Source organism: Hippopotamus amphibius, chromosome 3 (assembly GCF_030028045.1).
Source record: "Hippopotamus amphibius kiboko isolate mHipAmp2 chromosome 3, mHipAmp2.hap2, whole genome shotgun sequence".
NCBI classification, from domain to species: Eukaryota; Metazoa; Chordata; class Mammalia; order Artiodactyla; family Hippopotamidae; genus Hippopotamus; species Hippopotamus amphibius.
Window position 1 is genome coordinate 156,340,635 of NC_080188.1, and position 16,449 is coordinate 156,357,083.

The 16,449-nt window shown below is 36.9% G+C and overlaps 1 protein-coding gene across 1 annotated transcript in view; it reads left to right on the top strand.

Annotated features, from left to right (window-relative positions):
- Positions 1 to 5,153: 5,153 nt before the first annotated feature.
- CR1 (complement C3b/C4b receptor 1 (Knops blood group)) overlaps positions 5,154 to 16,449 on the top strand; it is a 131,561-nt gene continuing 120,265 nt past the window's right edge. Inside the window, exons 1-3 of the mRNA XM_057727207.1 lie at positions 5,154 to 5,271; positions 14,635 to 14,814; positions 15,470 to 15,569. Of these exons, the coding sequence (XP_057583190.1) occupies positions 5,154 to 5,271; positions 14,635 to 14,814; positions 15,470 to 15,569 (398 nt within the window). The remainder of the gene's footprint in view (positions 5,272 to 14,634; positions 14,815 to 15,469; positions 15,570 to 16,449) is intronic.

The window sequence follows — 16,449 nt, forward strand, 5'->3', positions numbered from 1 at the left end:
TCTGTGGTTGTTACAGCTGGAGGAGGAGAGTGCTACTGGCATCTAGTGGGTAGAGGCCAGAGATGCTGCTAAACATCTTACATGCACAGAACAGCCATGAAAACAAAGAATTGTCTGGTTCAACATGTCAATAGTGTTGTATTTGAGAAACCGTGGTCCACCTGACCAAATGGAACTGTGTAAAAGAAGAAAAATCAGGGGCCCAATTCCAGAAGAAGGGGCCCAGTTAAAGCAAAAAAATACCCACCCCCAAATCTGGAAACAAATCTCACCCCAAACCATCCATGCTTTCTCTCTTAAACTATCTCCCTTCTCTTCACCACCAAATTTTCTGAAAAAGTGGTTGGCCTTAGCTGATTTAATCATTTCATTTATTCACTTAACAAATAATTATGGAAATCATTTTTGTCTGCTAAACATTGTTTTAGGTTGTGGGATACAGCAGTGATAAACGGACATGTTCTGTCATGTAGCTTCTATTCTGGTGAGGAGAGGCAGACACCAAGCAGATTGTCAGATGGAAATAAAATGAAAACATAGTAAAATTTTTAAAATTATACAAAGCAGAGAAAGAGGAAAGGAAGTTCTGCATGGTCTTGCAATTGTAAATAGTGGCCAGAGAAGACTTCATTGAAAAGACCTCATTTGAGAAAAAAACTCAAAGAGGTGAGGGAGGTAGCCATGCAGATAGATGTCTGGTCAGAAAGTGTTCCAAGCAAAAGAAACATTAGTTGGGGAAAAAAAAAATTCAGAGAACAAACAAACAAACCAAAAAAAAAAAAAAAAAAAAAAAAAGAAAAGAAAAAGGAAAAAAAAAAGAAAAAGAAAATCAAAGAAGGACTATGCTGTATTTGGAGAAATTTGTTTGCATATTTATGGTAAAATCCAGTAGAAAGAGGGAAATAATGATTCTGGAGAGAGAGGGGAATTCCTGGAGTGATGTTTTTGAGCAAGTAAGAACAAATTGAATCTAGTGCACTAGTGGAGAAATTAGCCTTAGATAAGGGTGTGGACAGTATAAGCATACTAAGAGGAAATAAGGAAAACTATATAAACCAGATAGAGATATTTGGTTAAGTAATGAGAGAAGTTTTTAGAAGTTTTCTTTGATTTTTTTTTTTTCTATTTTCTCTGGAAAATAAAAAAGAAGCTAAGCTATAAACAGATTGAGAATGATAGAGGAGAAGTCGGAGTTCAATGTCAAAATAAAAAATCTGAAATAGTCACTCAGAAGAATGAGAGAGTAATGGACTAGGTAACTATAGTAAGAACACCAGGCAGCATTACAAAGGTCCATTTGAAATGTGTTTAATGATAACTAAGACTAGTCCTCATGGATATGTGTTTTTCTCCAGCCACATTCAGTTTCATGGGTGCAGGGGAAAAATTATGGAGAAATAAGTCTAACCAAGATTGTTCATTTAATAAATATGATAAAGTGGGAAAAAGACAAGGAAGCTGAGGTTGTATGCAAGATAGTGATTATAATGATGGACTATGGAATTTAACCTGGTAAGGGTGAAAGTGAGGATACTAAGGGGGTTTGAAATTGAAAAATGGTAGTAAGATCAATGGATTGTAGGTACCGAGAAACACAAAGATTGTTGGGATCAGGGTACTAGAGGTGAACTAGAAGGATAGGATTGGTGGTTGGACAGTGGGATGGCCACAATTATGAAGGGATTGTAATTATCAATGATGACATGGTTTAAGTATGGCCATGGACATAAGTGGCAGAGTATAGAGAAGGACAAGGTCGTTGGCAGAGAAGAGGTCAAGGTGCCGAAAGGCCAGGTATTTGGAAAATACCATCACTGTGAATACCAAATCACTGAGGACTATGACAGGAGTAACAGTAGAGGTGTTTGCCATGAGCTAGGAGCTAAAACCTTCAAGAAATGAGGGAAGAAAGCAGATGCTAGGAGATTAGTGTAAAAAGAAGTGGTAATGAGTGGCATATTCTGTTAGCATGTGCTATAAGCCTGGGGAATTGAATCTTCTATTCCCTCTTCCACGTCCTACTATGATCTATGATCTGGCTTCTTTTTCTGTTGCTCTGTTGTGAATATCTTGAAAGTATGATATCAAGTCCTTGAGAGAGTGGTATTAAAGTATTTAAAAAGGAGGAGTGGTAAGTGATGTGATCAAAGTAGATGTTTCTTGCAACAGAGTTTTGGGAGAGAGTCTAATGGACACGAGTGGAAAATTAAGAACATATCTGGCTTTTGGGACACTGCCCTTTCTCAACTAGTGAGGGTAGGAAGTAAGACTTGAATAAAAGGGACAAAAGAAGTAAGACATTATTCTGGATTGTTTATGTGAGCTGAGGCTGTACATGCTGGGTGATATAGGTTTGCTGGACTATGTGTATGTGAGTCTCCAACAGTGAAGGTACACTGAGTAGAGAATAGTTTTCAACCTGGAGTGTCTTTACCCCATGAATCATAGCTGTGCATGGAGGATAAAAGAGCTAACATACTTACTCAAGTATCTCCTACAATGTCTTTTCAAACCTCATCCCCCTCCCCTCTCTACAGCATTTGATATTTGGAATTACTCTACGCTCCATACAACTTGTTCCAACTCTTGCTTTAGAAGTGAGTGACTCTAGTTTCTACTAAATTTTAAATCTGGGGTTCTTGTCTTAGAAACTACAGACCTCCAAAAATTTGTGGGTAGAACTGTATTTCAGTATAACCAGTTTTCTTTATAATCCTATGTACTTTATTTTATGCATTTAAAAGACAATTCTGAGAAGGGGTCCTGCTTGATCAAACAGGCAAAGGGGTCCATGATATACAAAAATGTTAAAAACCTGTTTGATAAGTGAGACAGAAAAAGACAAATACTGTATGTTATCATTTGTATGTGGAATCTAAAACATAAAACAAAAGAATGAATATAACAAAACAGAAACAGACACACAGATATAAGGAACAAATTACTGGTAACCAGTGCAGGGGGAGGGGCAAAAATGGGTAGGAGACTATGAGGTAGAAACTACTATATATTAATAAATAATGTACAAGGGTATATCATACAGCACAGGGAATATAGCCAATATTTTATAACTTTAAATGGAATATAACCTATAAAAATTTTGAATCACTATGTTGTACATCTGAAACTAATATTGTATATCAACTATACTTCAACAAAAATTTTTTTTTAACTGCGGATGAATGTGGTTCATATGTTTCTATCCTGATCTTTTTTTTTTAATTTTATTTTTTTATTATTTTTGGTTGTGTTGGGTCTTCATTGTGGCACTCTGGCTTTCTCTAGTTGTAGCAAGTGAGGGCTACTCTTTGTTGCAGTGTGCGGGCTTCTTGTCGTGGTGTCTTCTCTTGCTGTGAAGCACAGGCTCTAGGCACTCAGGCTTCAGTAGCTGTGGAGCATGGGCTCAGTAGTTGTGGCGCACGGGCTTAGCTGCTCCACACATGTGGGATCTTCCCAGACCAGGGCTTGAACCCGTGTTGCCTGCATTGTCAGGCAGGTTTTTAACCACTGTACCACAAGGGAAGTTCCTCTATTGTTTATTGTACATTTTCTCCCTTAACAGGCACAGCAATTCCTCAGACTTCTGACCCTCTTCCATCCATTTCCTTTTCAAAAGTCCTCTTCATGGGCCTTACTAGAAGTCCAGCTTCATAATCAACAAACTACCTATATTCCCAACCTTTTCCTAGAACATTCCCAAACCTCCTGGCCATCACAAAACTCCATTTGTCCCATGACCATAACTTTCTCAGTTTAAAATCAGAAAAACCTTTGACATTCTCCCTTGATCAGGCTACCCTCCCTCCTCCATATTAGTTTCCTGTTATTGCTATAACAACTTATCTTGAATCTTAAAACAACACAGGTTTTTGTTTTAACAATTCTGGAGGTCAGAAGTGCAAATGAGGATTACAGAGCTGGACCAAGGTGTTGGTGTGGGACTGACTCTTTCTGAAAGCTCCAGGGAAGAATCTGTGCCTTGCCTCTTCCAGCTTCTCGAGGCAGCTGGCATCCCTAGGCTTATGGCAGCATCACTCCAATCCCTGCTTCACACACTGCCTTTTCCCACTCTGTTCTGCTGCCTTCCTCTTATAAGAACCCCCTTGGATTACGTTGCCCACCCAGATAATACAGGAAAATTTCCCTATCTCAAACTCCTAAATTTAATCACAGCTGCAAAATCCCTCTTGCCACATAAAGTAACATATCACAGGTTGTGAGGAATAGAACAGGGACATCTAGGGGCCCTTATCCTCCCTATCACACACCCCCATTTCTCTCATCTTTGAATTCTTACTTGCCCCTCCCGCATACTTCTTATTTCAATAAATAGCACCCCCATTCATTTTGAATCCTAGGGCTATCGATTCCCTTCTTTTTCTCACTACAAACTTTAAGAAAGAAATTAACCAAAATCTAATGCTTCAGCAAATTTTGTTCATTCCATCTCCAATAACTTTCTTAATTGTCTACTTCATTCCTAGTCATAGTTACTACCAAATCGCACCGGGATGACGGCAAAAGCCTCCTTGCTGGTCTCTCCATCAACTATTGCCTTATTCCTATCCAGTCTCTATACTATAGACAGAATCATACTTTTAAAAATGCAAATTTGATTAAGTCACTCTCTTTTAAAAAAATCTTTCAATGGCTTGGTGTATCTCAATTCAACATAAAGAAATTGGTTCTTCATATCCCCTGTACACTGTGCAAGCTGCCTGCAACTGTTGCTTCAGCAGAAAAAGCACGTGTTTCTTCAGCTGAGCTACGCGAATTCTTGAGAAGGGGAAAAGTCACGCAGGGGTGGGTGAAAACGAAGTTGTGAGAATACACCGCCTTTGCCTGGAATTGCGCATCCTCACACGTGGGATACATCAAGGAGCTTGAAAGCGCTGCCAGATTTTCCTCCTGTACCTGGATCTCTGAGATGGTCTTTGGGAGCAAGACTTGTTAAAAACAATGCAAACTAGGAGAAAATAAGCTTTCGCTCACCAAGGGGAAGTTGTGGTTAAAAGCTTTTTGTCCCGGAACTTTCTCCACGCTTCCCAGACCCTGCGAGAGGAACCGGGTGTGTGGTCCTTCTCTCTGCTGCACTTTGCGTGACTTCGATTTTCTTAGAGATCTCATCTCAGTACTAGAGGCGCTTGGAGAGGATGGGAACCTCGTCTGCGAGGAGCCGGGAGCCTCGCCTGCCGCCGCCCTCCCCTGGCTCCTGCTCCGGAGGAGCCCTCCTGGCGGTTCTGGTGCTGCTCGTGCTGCCGGCGGCCTGGGGTGAGATGCGGGCGGGCGTTGCAGCGGGCGCGGCGGGCGTGGCAGCCGGGGAGCAGCGGGCACGACCTCGCTGGCCCTCGCGTCCGAAATGTCTCTTTCCGTAGGCTAAGCGCGTGAGACGGGAGGTCGGCTCTGGGATTCTCCTGTGTGTCCCGGGACCCTGGTGACACTGGCCAAATTCCTCTCTTCCGGGGGCTTATGTTGTGCCCAGCGCAAATGAACAGGTGCTGCACGGAATTCCTTGCCTTTGTGTTAATACAAAGACTGGCTTTAGCAGAGTGTGGCGCTGATCATAGGGAAAGAAAGGGGGTTGGAAATTCGACAAACTTGGGTTCTAATCCTAGAAACATATTAATTGTGAGGAAAGTTACTACAGGGGCTTCGTCATCTGTCAGTGGGAATACTGATCTCTGTACCTCATGCGGTTGCTACCTAAATGGCATAAAGCGTGTCAAAGGTCTAGCACAGTGCCTGCCACTTAGTTTCTATCCTCATTACTTCAGCCTTTTGTGCCCGAGGGTGTTTGGACAAGCAGTCCAGGGAGTGCAATTATCACCTGAAAAGTGCTCTGCATCCGGCTGTATTCACCCCATCCACACCCCAAACAAGCACTACCATCATTAATGTGCACTTACCCTGCACCTATGTTAAGACAGATCCCAGGTGTTTGGGGTTAGAAGAACTAGCTAAGTCACAGAACCCTCAGTGTAAAGGTTTCAGGTAGAAGGGGAGTGTAGAGATGTTTACATATTGTTACATTTTACTCATTTGCTTAGAACAAAACAAAACCTATTATAGCCATCATGAAAATTTGAGGTGGCATCAGCCTTTCCTTCCTTTAGGTTAGTAAACAGAGATTAGAACCGTTCTCTTCTTATTTTTGGCTTTCCTAGAAGTCTTCTTAGTTGCTTAGACTCATATCAACGTCTTGGTTGAAGTGAGAGTCTTTTTCTTTTTTTTTTGGCCAGCCTCTTCTTGACAACTCAATTCATTCTTTGCTGTCACTAGACATTTTGCATTCATTATTTGATTGTACTTTCTTTTCTAAGAGGAAAAGGGAAATCAAGTTTCCAAAGAAATTGTTTTTAATATTTTATCTCCTTTAATGTCATAAAAGAATCTGTCAGGTGAAGAAATGGGATAAAACCTAAAGTTTTATTTTCAAAAGAGACGCATGCCAAGTAAATTAAACAACCTGTGCTTAGAATTTTTGCGGACTTTGTGAGTATCTAGCCCCCTTCTTACTGGAATGCTGTTGTAGCTTGTCCGGGTTTATTAAGTTATTATTATAGTACAATCCCAGGCACTATTAATTACAAAAGATGTTTCAAAATGTGAAACAGCCTAAATTAAACTATCTAGTAATTTACTTGCCAAGTAATATAGCTAAAGAAAACGCTGGTGGAATGCTGACAGTGCACACAGCACTAGTCCTCTGCTACGTACTAGCTGGCAGCCTTGGACCCAGCAAGTTAATTAACATCCTTGATCTTGAGAGTCCACATGTATAAAATAAACATAATTGACATTCTGCTATCTTAAAATCAGATGAGGTAGTGTATGTGACAGTGTTTCATAACCTGAAAATCCCCATGGGATTCTACAGAATCATGACTAAAAGAAGTCACAGAAGAGCCTGAAGGCCGTGGGGGTGGTGATTGAAAAGGGAGACATCTCCGCTCCAGTGATCTTCAGCTGAGTGGAAGAAGCATGGCTTAAGAGCACTGGAGGAGTGAATCACCCCCCGCCCCCTCCCAAAAAATGTAAAGGATGTTTCACAGGGATATTTATTTTACGTAAGAATTAGCACACTACTTAAGCATTACTAGGGCTGTGTTGAACATATGGCTGACTCTTACGCCCTCAGTTGATCCTCAGGTCAGATCTCACTGTTACCCTGGTGGGGAAAGATGCAAGGTAGAGAGGAGGGGCATTCTAGCTGGCTTTCTGTAATTTGTGATCTATTTCAGTTTACATATGCTCAGATAAGTAGATTTGTGGCTTGTGTTACCTAGCTTTATCTAATATAACCTTCACAATTCGACCAGTAACTTCAGACTTTTCTTGCATAGAAACAATAAATAAAGACAGTTCTAATAGGGCCAACTCACACAAACAATTGAATGGCATGGCTGACACTCCCTCCACACACACAGACATTAATAGGAAGAAACCCTGTCAGTTTAATGATAACTGACCAAAAGTTGACAAAAACAAAAAAATGTAGACAGTATCAAGAAGACGAGTTGAAATATAGCTTATATTCACTATTGTTAACAGAGAAATTCACTGTGATTCCATTTTGTCCCTTTAGATGTTAATGATCATATTGTCATCATGAGTAGCAAAGCATTTAAAATGTTTTTCATCTGTATAATATTCTTTTTCTATTTATATATAATATATATTAGTATATACATAACTATTAAATATACATGTTTAAATATATTTAACAGTTAAATACACATAACTACATATAAATTAATATATATAATTATGTTATATTCTCTAATATAACATATGGTCTTATATACATAAATTATGTTATATTATAAAACATAACATTATGCTATATTTATGTTGTTATATAATATAGCATGTATAATTACATTATATATTAGAAACATAATTATATATAACAGCTTTATTAAGTTATATAATATATATTATAATTTAGTATCTAATATTAACTTCTTATAGTTTGTATACATGGATAATATATAACATATAATATTAATCTATATAATACATAATATGCATGTTAAATATTATATATTATTTAATACCAAACTATACCAAAGTATATATTATACTATTCCGTATAGAAAACCTAATGTATATTATACATTATACTAAAGTATGTATTACATAATATTATATAATACACCAAATAATATAGCATTTAATATATCATAAAATATATAAATATATTTAAATATAAAATATATAAAAAATTTTTAAGTCCATGCTCTTTTTTTCTTTAACTGATAGAGTTACTTAAACAAAACATTTTCAGGTCCCTTCAATAAAAAGCAGAATATACAGAATGGGAAGCAGAGCATACTCCAGGTTGACAGCTCATGTTTGAACAGACATGGAAGAAATAAAGGGTAGTTTGTACTTATAAAATAAATCAACCTACCTTGAGTAGAAGTTTTGAATCAGGTGTATTTCAAAGTGAACTGTGTCATCCAAGACAAAAATCACCAGGAGATGACACTATACACTCACTGGAATGGCTAAAAATTTAAAAGTTAATCATACCAATTATTGGCTATAAGGTGAAGTAACTGGAATTATTATACATTGCTCATTGGTAAAATGATACAACCACTTTGGAAACAGAGTTTTGGCAATTTCTTAAAAAGTTAAACACACATGTATCTAGCATTTTACTCCTAGGTATTTATTCAAGAGAAATGAAAGCATATGTCCTCTAAAGACTTGTTCATGAATTTTTATAGTGGCTTTATTTGTAATAGCCAACACCTGGAAACAATTCGCATGTCCTTCAACAGCTGAAAGAGTAAACTAAATTGAGGAGTATTTTTGCAACTGAATGTTATTCAGCAAACAAAACAAGACAAAACCACCGAAATTTTTGTATGCAACAATCTGGATGATTCTCAGAATAATTATGCTATGTGAAAGCTAGAAAAAAATGAAAAGTACAAACGGAGTTATTCAGTTTATATGAAATTCTAGAAGTCAGATCAATCTGTATAAGAGGAAGCAAGTTGGAGGTTACGTGGAGAAGAAAATAGCGAGATGGATGGATTACAAAGAAACACTGGGAAACTGTAGGGAGTGTGATGGAAACGTTTGTTGTCTGGGATTGCAGTGATCATTTCATGGTGCATACATATGTCAAGAGCCATCAAATTGTGTACTTACTGTGTTTACTGTATCTTAAGCTACACGGAAAGTTTTTTTTTTAATAAACTACGGTAGATCTCGAGTTTACAGAGTTCATATTAATATATTTATCATAGGAACAAGCCATAATTTGAGGGATTGGCAATGAAGGAGAAAAAAGAAACTAGATCAGGCTTTCTCAGGTGAAGTTTCATATATTCCTTTTTATTTGGGATATTACCCAAATTTGCATTTTTAATTATTCCATATACTATACCCAGAACTCAGGTAAGAATTTTAGGTAGTCAAAGGAAAGTAATGCCATTCCAAGATAGTCCATTCCATTTGCTTTGTTGTTTTAGATCTCGGTCTTTTCCTTGTGAGCTTTGCCTTCAGCCTCTCCCGGTAAAACTTTTGGTACAAGCTCCATCTGGAATCTCTTCCCTTGTCCAGCATCAATGGATGAGACGAATATCAGAATTATATTCATCCCATATATCAACTAGAGAAAAGGTGAAAGCATAACATTTGAAATCACAGGAGTTGTTTTTTACTTGGTAGCTTTTTCCTGTTTGTCATAGTGGTTCTCAAAGTACTACTATTTATCAAAATCACCTGTGAAGCTTTTTAAGAAGATAGTTTCCTTGGCTGTAACCCACACCCACTGAATCAGAGCTTTGAGGGATAAAGCCTGGACTCAACGTTTTTTTTTAAGTTTTGCAGGTAACTCACTCATTTATTCATTGCAACAAATATGCACCGACTGCTTATAATTGAGTGCTAGGCTCCTGGGCTAGGTCTTAGTTTAGAGGAGCAAAAATCACGGGGTTTCTTGCCTTCATATTATACATGTCGAATATGCACGTCCCATATCTACTGAGAAAAACAGATATTTTTAAAACCACACGAATATAAAAAAGAACAACTTACAGTAAGTGATATAAAAGGAAAAGTAAAGGGTCTAATTAGAGATTATTATGGGGTGGGGCAGAGGGAAGTAGTTCAGATTCAAAATCTGTGGGAGGGTCAGGGAAGGCTTCAATAAGGAAGCAGCATTTTAGCAGAGACCTGAAAGAAGTGTGAAAGTTAAAGTAATCACTTGGAGGGAATATCACAGACAGAAGAAAGAACATACATCTTAAAGAAGGGGGGAAAAAGGTTGTGGGAGCTGGGAAGGACTATAGCTCCGTCAGAGGACGGAGTGGTACAAGATGAGGAAAGAAATATAGGCAAGGGCATTCTTGCTGAACAACTTCTGATTTAATAAAGAGAATGTGTAGTGATGGATATAAGACTGTCTAATATTAGAAAAAAATAAGTAAGAAATATGAGCTTTCTTGGATCACCATCCTTTGCTTAAGTAAGGTGCACGGATTAAGTCCCCTAATTCTGATTAGAGCCATTAAGCAGGAAAAAAACAACTTAGCAACTATGTAGGCCTAATGGCTAGTTGGATCCAATTTCTTCAGGAATTCTCATGTCTGTCAGTGGTCCCGTGAGAACCATGGTAGAACTCATGGGTTGCAGAGATTAAATCCCAGGCTGAATCTGGGACACAGTCATTCAGAACTTCTGAAATCACTGGTCACTGAGGTCCTAAAGGGCTTTTCCAGCAAGACAAGTTTATTCTAAACTAGCTGTGTACACTTAGGCGGAAAATAAACTATTGGAAGCAAAGTGAGCATGCCCACTTTTGCAGAATATTTGAATCTACCTGTTCGCATTTTGCTTTGTCTGTGGATGAAAACTGTCACAACAATTTATTAAGTGCTTTCTATGTATAAGATGCTACAAAATGCTGTGCATCTTTGACCTTCCCAGCAAAATTATTAGGTAAATATTATCATCACCTTTATGAAGATGAAACTGAGGCTCAGAGAAATTTAAGCAGCTCATCTAAAACCTCACAGCTAGTAAGAAAAAGACATTGGATTCACGGACAGGTGTCTACAAATTCAAACTTTTTAACACCATGTGTCATTATCTTTTGTATTAGTTTCTTTTTGCTGCTACAACAAATCACGACAAACTCAGTGACTTAAAACAACAGAAATTTATTCTCTTGCAGTTCTGGAGGTCAAAATCTATGACGGGCACAGGGTTATGTTCTTTCTGGATGCTCAAGGAGAGTAGGTTTCCTTGCTCTTTCTATCTTCCAGAGGCAGCCTACATCCTTTGGCTCATGGCCCCCTTTCTCTATTTTCAAAGTCAGCAGTGTACCATTTTCAGATCTTTTTCTGTTTCCTTTGTTCCTTTGCTTCCTTCCTATAAGGATGTTTGTGATCAAATTTAGGGCCTATCCAGATAATCCAGGATGATCGTCCCATTTCAAGATTTTTAACTGAATCACATCTGCAAAGCCCTGTTGCTGTATTAGGTAACGTTCACAATTTCCAAAGATTAGGGATGGATGTTTTGGGGAGCTCATTATCCAGCCTACCAGATATTTCCACACAGAGTTTCAAAATCTTAGCTGAGTCAGCTGAGGGAGTCCATTGCCATCAGGGTCCAGGTTAGCAGCAAATGGTTATAGCCCAGCAAACAGTCTGTAGTGTGTACATTGATGATGACAGTGTTAGTTTAAAATGTACGTAGAATTTAAATACATAATAATGATAGAACAAAATACAGGTGGGAAGTAAGTGGAGTTATCATTTTCTATGGTTCTTGCATTGTTGGGGAAGTTATAATTGTTCATTACCTGCTACTATGTTAAGGACGCACATTATCTTTAAAGGAACAATAAAAGTAGATTATTATTATGTTAATAGTAATCTAATAAAAAGAAATGAGTAAAATAAAAAGTATAATTGGTTATCAACAAGAAGACAAAACAGAAGAGAATAAAGAACATAGAAAACATAGGACAATAAAAAACAAAGAGTAAGATGATCAATTGAATCCCAAAGATATCAACAATTGTATTAAACATAAACAGACAATTCCACTTTAAATACAAAGAGAGTCATCCTCTGCGTTTCCCAAACTGTGGGCTGAGGTGTCCTGGGGGCCATCATAAATTCACAAGGGACCTATGGAATATTTTAAATTTTCATTGGGAACACAGTAATACTTGATCTCTCTCACATATTTTGCAAACTGCTACCTCAGAGTAGCTCCCAATTACATTAGATTGCAGTGAGTTCCACTTGGTGACATCAAATCTTTGCAAAGCTGGGTTTTCAGCAGTGACTGTGATGAAGAAAAAGTAACCAAATGAAAATTAATGGAATAGGAAGTTAGATGGCACTTTATAATCTGATTCCAAGGTTTGAGCAGTTAAGCAGTGTTTAATGTTCTATTATTAAGAATTATGATATACATTACTAAGAAAAAAATCAAATTGTACACTTTAAATATATGCATTTTATTATATGTCAATTATATCTCAATAAAAGTTCTTAGAAAAAGAATTATAGTGGGCACAAGACTTATTAAGTTTTTGGGCCCAGTTATTTAATAAATAAAACTGTAAGTATTTCTTTTTTGACATGAAAAAATTACTAAGATCCTAAGAGCACTGTGAACTAATTTTGGGAACCTCTGTCATAACTGATTAAAAGTAAAATCTATAGGGAATTCCTTGGTTGTCCAGTGGTTAGGACTCCATGTTTTCACTTCTAGGACCCAGGTTTAATCCCTGGTCAGGGAACTAAGATCCCGCAAGCCATGACATGCAGCCAAAATAAATAAATAAATAAATAAATAAATATTTTTTTTTTTAAAAAGTAAAATTAAAAAGTATGTGTCCCATACAAAATAAATAATATACATATTCAGAGACAGAATGAATGAATATAAAAAGATGGAAACCACACTATGCAAAAATTAACCAAAAGAAGGCTAATGTGATAAATGTGGCATTATGACAATCTTTGTCTTTAAATTATAATTGTGTGTTTATGTTTAAAATAATTAGGTATATTGAGGATTAAATCTACAAACTTGTTTGTTTCTTATTTGCCTTACAAAGTAGACAAAATATAATTTGAGCCAAGATTTATTACTAAAGAGAGATGTGTTCTAATAATGAGTCTATCTACTAGAAAATATAATTTTAAAATATATAAAAATATATAAAGGTACATCACTGTACCTAACTATAAATATTAAAAATGTGTATATACTCAGCTACCACTCCAGAATCTCTGCCTGCAGGGCTCCTTGTCAGACCCTACCCAGGAGGGGTGCTCACAAATGATTGGAGGCAGAAGAGAAACCATCCAAGTGGTGCTGCTCCTCGGGGGGGGTGGGGGGGGCGGAGTGAGGGCTTTGGCAGCCACAGGATTTTTTGGTAAACCACCATCTATGCTGGAGGCAGCTTCATCTGAGAGTCTCCTGGAGACCCCACTACCTCCTGTCTTTCTAAAGGCTAAGTATTCCCTTGTATTAAATCCCTTACTCCTTGAAAAAAAAAAAGTGTATATATTAATGTATAAAAGTAAAAAATTGGACAGAATTAGAAAAATAAGACAAATGTACAATAGATGGAATATTATCTGGTAGAATAAGCAGAACCCCCCCAAGTCAGTAAGTATGTAGAAGATTTAAACAAATCTGATGAACAGATTGTGCCTCACTGATATACCCAGGGCAGTGCACCCTCTACCACAGACACACATTTTTTACAAATACATACACATACAGTTATCTTAGTTGATGATATGCTGAGCCATGAAATAAACTCAATCAATCTCAAAACTTGATAATAAATATACAGCTAAAAACATTCCCCAAATCCTTTTAAATTCTGCAAAACATCTTCTAAGTCGAAGAAACCACAATGGTCATTATCAAATATTTACACTGAAAAAAAATATATAATACATAGGTTTAATGTGTTTAAACAGCTAAATCTATGCTTAGAATAAAAATGATAGTCTGAACGCCTTTTTTTAGAAACTATGAAAAGCTGAAAGTAAACAAAGTCTAAATAATTATCTCAAGAAATTTATTTTTTTAGAAAAGAACAGCAAATAAACTCAAGAAAATTGCAGTAAAAATAAAATCAAGATAAACGTAAATCAGCAAAGCCAAAAGTTGGTTCTTTGAAGACTAATAAAATTGACCAGTTAATTCATTGGTCTCAATCTATTCTCCATTATCTGAGTTAATTAATAGGGAGCATGGGGAGGAACAAGGAGATTAAAAAACAAAACAAAACAGAAAAAAGAGATTTCTAAAGCTGAAGTAAAATGATATTTTTCCATCAGATATTGCTTCTTGATTACATACTGATTGACTCTAAATGGTATTTTTATTACTTAAACTTATGAGGCCTTAATGGGCAGTAGCTGAGTATAATATTTAAAATATGCACTTATAAAATATTCTTTCATAGTCATTGAGTTTTGTCTACAAATAATGTGCTGAAATTTCATTGTGCTGAATAACTGACTTGGCAACAGACTTCCAACGGTGGTTACTGCTATGTCCGTGAAACATATTGGAGAAAAAAAGAGAAAGTTTCTTCACTAACTTTGATGTTGCTGTGGTCTTGCTCTCCAGGTCAATGCCAAGTCCCAGTGCACCTTCCATTCGCCATGCCTACAGAACCGATTGACAAAGATGATTTTCCTGTTGGGACAACTTTGAAGTATAAATGCCGCCTTGGTTACTATGGAAGAGGGTTCTCTATCACCTGCCTACGAAACTCTGTTTGGTCAAAGCCTGGAAGCAACTGTATACGTAAGTAACTCTGGACTGAGGAGTCTTCTGTGTGAGTCAATAATCCTTAAGATCTGATCAATTGTTCAAATTCTGAAACAAAGACACATGTCTTGGTAACTTTGCTTAAGGTATAATAGATGTGAGATTAAGGTATAATAGATCTGAAAGTTATTCTTGTAGGTCATATCTTCCTACTGCTTTGAGTTCCCAGCATCTTCACTGCACGTTCATTTCATGAGAAATGACCATCACAAGGCATGATTGAGGGAAAATCTCCATTCACTAGGCGTGTCCCATTTTTACAACTGAAACTAAGTAATGAATGACTCAGGAAAGGAAAGAAAAATGTAGGTGGGAAGAGAATCCCAAACTTTAAGACTTTTAATTTACACTGGTTGAATTACAGAGTAAACGTTTTAGTAATAAACAAAGTTTACATTTTTCTGAGAGGCAAAACAATATGGGATGAGACAGGTCTGGAAGGAAGGTCTTTTTGAAAGTGGTGCTTAGTACGTGGCTGATCCTGAGGCACTCTTGTGAGTTTCCCCAAGGTGACAAATCTGTGGAACTACGAGTGCTCTTCAGTAAGCTACAGCCAGGTTGGGACTTTATGTATTAACAAAAGTTCAGAGTATTCTACACCCATTCCCCACATTCTGCTTCTTTCCCATAGGTAAATCATGCGGATCTCTTCCAGAGCTCATAAATGGCAATATGGAAATCAACAAAGACATTCAGTTCGGATCAACTGTTAATTATTTTTGTAATAAAGGGTGAGTTGGCAGTAGCATTGTTTGGGATAACAGTTCTAGAATTGTAACACTAGTCTTTAAATAATACTCTCAGAAAGGAGACTCAAACTACCTGTCCATTCAAAACATAGTGATAAGATTTCTAAGTAGAGGTGGTGACTTGAATCCAGGCATTTAACTACCCTTGCAATGACTAAACAAATACTTGAAAAAAAAAAAAGGAAAAACGTGTATCATGCTAGAAAATGGAGAAGTGAGGATAGTCTTTGCACACCAAATTAATGCACCTAAAGCCAAATGAAGCATTCACAAGATGAAAAGGACCAGCATTCTAAAGAAGTAAATGGAACAAACACACATATATTCTTAACTCAAAGCAAAAAGGGCTAGAAATGTTGGAATCAGTAAAAAGTAGGAAAGGGTGGTTTATTTGGGATGATGGAGTAGATGTGGTAGATGGGCAAATCTTAATTGTTATAATACCTCTCCAGAGGTGTACACAGTGCAGGAATCTTGCTGTGGACATACTCTTGGCTTAACCTTGGGGGAGACAACCAATTTAGGAAAGAAATAGGGAGACCTTATATCTTAACTTCTGTTCTGTTTTTATTACTTATTGCTTACTTACAATACATGCAAAATAACATAAGTGAAACATAAAAAATAGTAATAACAATAAAATGAATTTCAATGCATATGCCACGCACCTTAATAAACATCACTAGTACCTTTGACACTGACTGTGTGCTCTTCCCAATTTCCATTCCTTCACCTCCAAAACCTCTCCAAAAGTAACCACCATCCTGAATTTTGTTTATCTCTTGCATTTCTTTTCCATTTTCTCCCATACATAGTCCTAATCATAATATTTTTAGTTATACATATTTTGAACTTTATATAA